Source organism: Etheostoma spectabile, chromosome 10, assembly GCF_008692095.1.
Source record: "Etheostoma spectabile isolate EspeVRDwgs_2016 chromosome 10, UIUC_Espe_1.0, whole genome shotgun sequence".
NCBI lineage: Eukaryota > Metazoa > Chordata > Actinopteri > Perciformes > Percidae > Etheostoma > Etheostoma spectabile.
This window is the reverse complement of record NC_045742.1, coordinates 7,717,387-7,725,755: the sequence shown is the minus strand read 5'-3', so window position 1 is coordinate 7,725,755 and position 8,369 is coordinate 7,717,387. Positions and strand designations below refer to the sequence as shown.

Genomic DNA, 8,369 nt, shown 5'->3' with positions numbered 1-8,369 from the left:
TCAACACTTTTTCTCATGTTTTTGTCATTTTTCTTCAAGACGTTTGACGTTTTTTTCAATGTTTGTCACTTTTTTTGACATCTGCAACACTACGTGACACTAATTTATTAACTATAGTTTTACGGTTATTATTTATATACAGTATTTGGAATTTATGGTCAATAAACCTCATTTGTAGGAAATTATACATAATGAGTTGAGTTGGAAAAGTAGAAATTACAAATTATTTAGACTAAAATTAAAAGAAATTTCAAAACCACTTCAGTTTTTTTCAAATGCCATAAAGCTGAATAAGACCCCGAAATTGATGAAATCAGAGAGTTGTACTTGCCAAAGAGAAATGAATCAATCGTGTTACTTTGGGTAATTTCAATTGGGTAGTTAAAATGAACATTGATATAGGAAAACGGGTCAATTTGACCGAGGACAACATGAGTCTTAAAAGGAACAACATGATTTGCCTGTGTATTTCAGGGTAAGAAACCAAATTTCATGTTGACACTCTGTTTCCCTGTGAGAAGTGTCTTTGTGCATTTACTATTTATAATCAGAATATCTCTTTAAACCATTTATATAATATCAAATTATCCAATTATTTGAAATTCTACATTTTATTTTAATCATTCATACAACTTTGAAGCAGCATTGTTTTTTTTCTACTTTTTTTAGCCACTTGGTGGGAGTAGAACAAGCTGTAAAAACAGTATTGACATGTGATTACCTTATGATATTTTTGTATCTGTCATGTAAGCAAACATTTTGTACACGCAGCAGCAAAATAAGCGTTTTCTTAAAGTCGTGTCTGGCTAACTGACGAGTGTAATTCCAATGTTTAAGCTCCATTTACTTTTTTTCAGACTCCACAAACTCCTGAAAAAAAAAATGGCTCTTTGACTGCTAAATGCTAAGGCTACATTCAGACTACAGGCCTTGATGCTCAATGCTGATTCGGCTTGCAGTGTGGACTAGTCCTCCTACGCAGCGCTGTGTAGGAAGGGATGACAATGTCAGACTAGATTCCCTGCAATGTAAGAGCATGCTGCTTTTTTGATAAAAACGGCAGCCTGCCGCATTGTGCAAATGACGTGAGATTGCACGAAGACAGTAAAGTTGCAGACCCATAAAACCGAAACAATGAGCTGAAAGACAAATGCTCCATAGATCACTTGATCCAATGTAGAAACTAAAATGGCACTTGGAGAGCGCAGACCTCTGCCCATAGTCCATTCATTTTCTCCTCGGATGGTCCCATTTTCCTCCACCAATTGAATGCAGCACAAAGGCCCTAGGTGCAATGTTAACAAACGTGACAAATAGTGATATTGTATCGCCCCAAGATTAGAATCAGCTCCCAAATGTGATGGTTTCTTCCTCAGTCTATCCTACACCCTTCTACAGTTTCCATGACCATCTGGCCAGGGATTTTTTCTGTGATCCTGCTGACAGACAGACAAACAAACAAAACAAGCTGAAAACATGACCTTCTTGGCCAAAGTAAGTATTTCTTGCACTGGAAGATGTGGATGAGAGCACCTGTTGGATGCTCTTAAGGTAACCTTTAGAGACTATGCAGGTAGAGATGATTGATAAAGAAAGATGACCCAGTAAACAATCCAATTTCACAAATGGATCACTCTGCCTGTCACACCAAAGACTCTTTTCTGTGAATACTGTACATGCAAACTGTCAACAACCAGCATTGCAGGGATCTCCCAGGTAATTAAGCGAGGATTTATTTTTATTTTTTAAATTAAACCTGGAAGCTGATTTAGTGGTATGACAGTTGAAGAAAAGATTTGTGATGCTCTCAAATGCATCACTCCTGATATCCATCACAAACACACAAGGTGCTTTCATATCATCTGCAGGGGTGACAAACCTAATGAACGCAAACCAGCAGAGCATTGTTGAGCAGTGGTTAGCTTTTAACGTTTCAGCTCTTCTGTCCCAGATAGACACCTCTCTCTCTCTCTCTCTCCCCCTCTCTCTCTCTCTCCCCCTCTCTCTCTCTCTCTCTCAGCCCTTATGCGCGCTGCACCTGTGCTGCTGCTCGTGCGTCAGACGACGGCAACAGATTCATTAGTCCTCCGGCTCTGTCGGACTAGGTGCAGACCGAGTCGACCTTGTATAGTGGCTACAGGTTCTCCGGGTTCCCCTGCAGCCTCTCCACCTGCGTGTCTTAGCTGCACGCAAACAAACTTTTTTGTTAATTTTACGCACAGGTTCCCAATTTGGACATATATATCCCGGTCCTTCCCTACCACCACCCGCGCGATATTCACAAAAACTTCAAGAGGGACCATGCAAGTGTATGTGGCTGTGATATTCGCGTATGGAGTGTCGGGTAAGTTCCTCAACTTCTTATATTAACGAATGTACGAAGTCGTTTAAGCTTCAATCTTTGCCGTTTGCACACTATGTGCTGTCGTTCAAACAAACTTTATAAGATATTTGTTTATAAAAAGAAGTGGCCTGGAGGTTATCGGAGCGACTTTATCAGAAATCTGCACCGATGACTAAAAGAAAAGAGGAGGGCTACTTGGAGAATAATTTTAGATATGAGAGATAAAGATCTTTTTGCCGAAGGGCATTTCACTGTTACAGCAGATTCTGTACATTTTATATTTGATGTAGCCTACAATATATTTCCTGAATTGGGTTGAAACACCAGAGAGCTGAAGCCTATTAACGTTTTGAATGCGTAAAATCATCCATATGCATAATGACTGGAAGAGATTGAAATCAGTGGGAGGCACGATACTTAGTTCCTATGTTATGAGATATCATCAGTCATATATCATGTGGGTTTAAACTCGGATTCCTGTTTCACACTAAGGTGGAGCAATTTTAAGATCTTTGTAATTTTTAAATTCCCTGTATTTTGCTTATTGTGTGAGGTTGCTCAGTAGAGCTGTATGGATCTTCTTATGTTGGTGGCAGATTTTGTGACTTCTTGAAGCTTTTTTTAAGAGCCAGTGAATTGCATGAGCAGAGCATCCATCCCGACTGTAAGAGTAAATATGCAACCAAGTGAGCTGTTAAAGCCAGCAGCCAGTGCGCGTCCAGCATTCAGAGCAAGTGCAGGGCAGAACGTCTTACCAAGAGCATGTTGCATTCAGTCCATAAGGCACAGGAGCTTAATCGAGTGTGCATTTTAACCCAAATTAAATCAAGTTTGGCATTTCAACTGTAAGTTCTGCACAACAATGAATTCAATAAAAATATATGCTCTGAATGATATATTTTCAAATCCTAAACAAAGATGAAGTCACAAAATAAACTAATTTTGTGGCCTGATTGGTACTTCAGAAATCTTATTGATTGACTTATATTGATAATTGCATTATTTCATTGGCTGTAGACCAATTCACATTTGTGTATTGAGGTTCAAACTGCTTATGCAGGCACAGGTCAATACATAAATCTGTTACATAACTGTTGGTACGCATCTTGCCATGCACCCAAGATCTGTGGAGTAGAAAAAAAAACAATTCAAAATCATAACTGGCCTGTGTGCTGCCATGGGGAAAAATGAATGTCCTACATGAGGAAGCGCCAATTTATGTTGACACAGTCAAGAGATGATAAGCCATTCTTCTGAAGCCCACAGATTAGTGCCCCAAAGATATCTTGGACACCGATTCACAGCCAGTCAGGCGCTGTTGAGCTGTAGTTTTTTGTGATGCACCTGGCATTATCTAGTCGGTCCTTATCAGCTTCTGTTTGGCTGACTCAGCATATTGAATCCGCAGCAGAGGCAGTCAGTGAGAGTAAGCTGTGTGGCTGTTCAGTATAGCAAATCATTGTTTCCACCCATTAGTGTGGAAAATGGAAGAAACCTCAGGAAGAGCCACTGAGGAGGGATCTCTATCCCTGGATGGACAGATATGTGCTAAATAACTTACATCATAAAATAACAATATGGGATGACAATTTCATACATAGAAAGTAAAAATAAATGAAGAATGTGCTCACAAAAGACATTTTGTGAAAAATTCAGTCTGAGTCTTATTTCATCCAAGAAAGATAAATAAACAGTGGCGTAAGAATTTTAATATTTACGATCTTCATTCGATGAAGGCCAAGCAAGTTTTCCCACAAAGACAACAAAGTGTTCTTTATGTCTTTCATTGACGTTTTTAAATATTAATACAGATGAGAAGATATTTCCTCTTACGTAAGCACAATTACATGCATGTCAAAAGTTAGCTGGCCATCAGCTTTTGTCTTTGCTGTGTGTAACTTTTAACTGAAGATGGCTCAACAGCACCCAACGGCCAAATGTCAGCTTGTGTGTCAGGGCTCTCAAACAGAGCAAATATACACTTTCAAGTTAAGAGTTTAATTTGGAATATAGATTATGCTTTTGCTGCAGGTGGACTGAATATTTTTCAGTCTTGACCATACGTGCTATTATAACAATATTGCGATTTGAACTGCAGTGCTACAAACATGTAATTGTTTGCAGTGCATGGTATGGGAATACTGGCATAGTATCACTAAAGAAAGACAAATCATAAGATAGAAATATGTTGCACATTTATATTATGTAATCTGTACTGCACCTATAGTACGATTTCCATTTGTGAAATAATTTCTTTTAACATGCTGTAAGGCAGGACCAGGTAATTGTATTTTTTCCTTTACCATCCTTTTTTCAATCAAGTCTTAAAGCTTTATGGTCTCTTCTGTCTCGTCTTCCGAACTCTAACAATGACAATAGCTGGTGGAGAACATGGATGTATTGTTGACTTAGTATTATTCATTACAACGCTTCCTGTCAGGTGGGAATTACACCGTTAAGTGGTGGCACTTAACTGTAGCCTTGCAATTGTAAACATAATTCAAGTCAAAAGCAAAGCTGAGCCAATAATGAATCTCTTGTGCTTTAACACCATATCACTTTAGAAGTGTGCACTGCACAAGTTAACAAAGTCTTAGCTTTATAGCAAAATAAAAAACAGCAATCGGAATAAATTTAGATTCATTATTATTATAGTATGTATTTCTTTCACTTATCTTAATTCTTTTATTGCTTCGGTTAGATTTCCCAGAATGTCTTTCAACAAGACTTGGTGTACATTTAACTTTGATCGTGTCTCTTTTGTGATCAATTCTTTATTTAGTGTTTGTATAAGTTAGTGTAAGCACCACAACAGTCATAAAAGAAATGCCACAGTTTCATTTAATAGCAGACACTGCACATGTGGGATAGCTGTCTCAATAATATTAGAAATTATACTTACTTACTACTAATCTGTTGATCTCGGGACAAACCATACTGTATGAAGAAATGTTCCAATAGTACTGTCTGGACAAAAGTCCCAATATAGATTAAAGCTCTGAGTTTCATTTGTTCTTCGAGATGTAAGAAGAGACCTGTGAATGCATCATGATAGTTTGGATTTGTGGATGCCAGGGATATATTTGACCATATGTTATTTGTCCGTGGTGAAAGTTATGATTAGGCACTAAAGTGACTAGTTAAGTTTGGGAAAAAATTTGTGGTTTGGATTAAAACACTCTTAAGATATACGCATTTCCTGCTCCTTATTTAGTTTTCCTGGGGAAGTGAATTCCACTCTCTGGATTGAAAGTCCTGTATGTTAACACCCACCCATTCACCTCGACCTCCTCCCCACGCGACCAGCTGGGTTTTTATACAGCGACTGTCAATGTCAAATGTAGACTGTCAACACTGTAATACAAAAAAATAGAGCAGTTATTTTTTCCTGAAACATTATCTCAGAATTCTGAGATAAGTAACTTGTGGTAAAAACAACAACAGGGCAAATTATTTTTTACCATAATGCATGCTGATTCTGTGTATATAATCTTGGTGTTACATAGCAGATGTTTGACAGGTATTATCAGGAACCCAGAAACACCAGGTTCACCAAAAGCTTTCTTTAAAATAACCGTGAGAGTAAAAATGGTTTGCCGGTGTTTGATGTTTTTGCAGTAAACAGAATGGTAGTCACGGCGGGCAACATTTTATATACCACAGTATATGGGGAGGTTTCATGATGGAAGCGGCCACTTGGTTGCCTTGTGAATTTTTCTGTATGTATGTCCCCGTGGAGCAAGATGCCCCGTTAGAAAATAGTAGCATTTTACAGGTTACTCATAATGCCTAAATGACAGATGTAAACAGCACAGAAACATCAATTCTGATTTAATGGGACCCTGAACTCTTTAATCTTCTACAGCATTTTATTTACATCTTCAATGGAAAGAGTTCTGTCGGGGGCCGGCAGGATGATGATTAATTATCAACTTTGAATAAATGTTTCCAAAAAAACAATCAGTATTCATATTTGACCAAATCAAAACATATATTAAAAAAGATGCAGATAAGGAAGATGGGTTAAGAGGCACAGTTTTCTGTTGTTCATAATTAGGATTCAAGGTGAGGAAATATGCAAGGTTTTGTTAAGAAATAATGACACAATGAATCATATAAGAATTGAATTTAATCAATAATTGTGTCCTGTGTGTTGAGTGCGTTGTAGATAATAATCAGATTCATAAATCATATTCTGTTGTTATTGGGTCCAGTGCAGGGATGCCAACCGTCGCATATGCACCTTGCTTGCAATTTGCCTGTCTCCTGTATTTGGAACCAGAGGCATGATAAGGCTTACGTGCTATGGCATATGAATACGGGATGTTAATAATCAAGACAGGACCAGATAAGGAAATGAATAATAATCCTCTTCTAGCTGTCAAGTCATATGATGTCTGTTGTCAGTCTGTACTGTTTGTTCTGTTTCTGCATAATTTAGACTGAAGTAAAGGACAGTGGAGTGGTGGTCTATCTCTCAGTCTCATTGACAGGTTTTGTTAAGTTTCCACACATTGAAATTTAGGAAGTAATCCAATCCATTGCTAACGTTACACTCACTTCGCTAATCCTAACGCTACCAAATATTGCGTTCTTCTTCTGTGTAAATAAGTTTCTGCGGATGAAAGGTCAAAAGTTGAATGTGTGCTTCGCCCGTTGGCCGAATAGGATCACCGGTGTTTGCTTCATGTTTTTTAGTCTAAAAATAATTAGTTTGTTTTATTAATAATATTTTAAAAAAAAAAACCTTTGCTCTCAGTATGTCTCTTGATAAAGACAAGTAGCAGACATTGTATATTCATAATCATACTGTTGGATTTCTGATTTGTTTGTAGCACTCAATATCACAGAGGAGAAGGCGACGTGCCCTCTTGGATATTTCCCCTGTGGCAACTTGACGGTGTGTCTTCCTCAGCTCCTGCACTGCAACGGCATCAATGACTGTGGAAATCAAGCCGATGAGGAGAACTGTGGTAATTTATTGCTTCTATATGGGAAAGAAATGTGTATATAATCTTGTCCTGTTTGACCTCATGCAATTTACCAGCCCAGCTGGGCGCAATAGTTTCCAAATTGACTCTTTTAATTCGTAAGAGTAACATTACAGAATAATCAATTCAAGTCTGGGTAGGAGTCAGTGTCAGTGGTCTTTTGATAAGCGCGAGTTTGGTGTCTGGCTCTAAATGCCTTTTTTTATTCATTCATGAAGAGCCCATGTTCAAGCTAAAACTGGGTGTGACGCTGCTTTTTAAATGTTTCCCCCTGTGGTGTCCAATCAAGCAACCGGCAATCACACTTATCAGTCCGTTTTGAGGCGCTGTGAGAGTCCCATACAGTAAATGGTGAAACAACCTTGTCTCTATTGCTGCCACAAGAAAGTTTTAAAGAACTAGGGTAAAGGGTAAAAAAATTGAACACAAGTACTTAACTGCCCAGGAGTGAATGTAACAGCTCCAGCACAAAAGCACAGTCCATCAGTCTCTTTTCTTTCTCCTTTTCTCCGTGAAATGAAGCTGCCTTCTTGAAATGTCAAGAAATATATATGAAGTGAAGAAAAAAAATAATTGTGAAATATGAAGTCTACTTGTGCTACATTCAGGGATTTAGGGACACAACAGGATGTCACCATGTAAGTGACACCGCCCCCACAACCCTGCGGTGTGACCTTTTTTTGGTCTGAGCATACCCTCTCTGGACAGCTGTGACTCAGGAGGTGGAGTGAGTCGTCCTTTAACAACATAGTTGACCGTTTGATCCTTAGTTTCTCCTGTCCGCATGTCAAAGTGTCCTTGAGCAAGACACTGAACCCCAAGTTGCCCCCAATGATAGGCCAGCTCCTTGCATGGCAGCTCCGCCACTGTCATTGTATGAATATGTGTGTGTGAATGGGTGAATGAGAGGCAAATTAAGCGCTTTGTCTGGTAAGGTAGAAAGACACTATATAAATGCAGATCATTACTCTTTATACTGCATGCCTCAGAGTTCTGAACGGATCCAGAGCCGGTGTGTATTTCAGGCCTGTGTG

At 38.6% G+C, this 8,369-nt stretch overlaps 1 protein-coding gene across 1 annotated transcript in view; it reads left to right on the top strand.

The window, feature by feature from the left end:
- The first annotated feature begins 2,030 nt into the window (after window positions 1-2,030).
- The window catches only part of rxfp1 (relaxin family peptide receptor 1), a 57,233-nt gene continuing 50,894 nt past the window's right edge, over window positions 2,031-8,369 (top strand). The window contains exons 1-2 of the mRNA XM_032527689.1: window positions 2,031-2,344; window positions 7,180-7,317. Of these exons, the coding sequence (XP_032383580.1) occupies window positions 2,302-2,344; window positions 7,180-7,317 (181 nt within the window). The 5' untranslated portion in view covers window positions 2,031-2,301. The remainder of the gene's footprint in view (window positions 2,345-7,179; window positions 7,318-8,369) is intronic.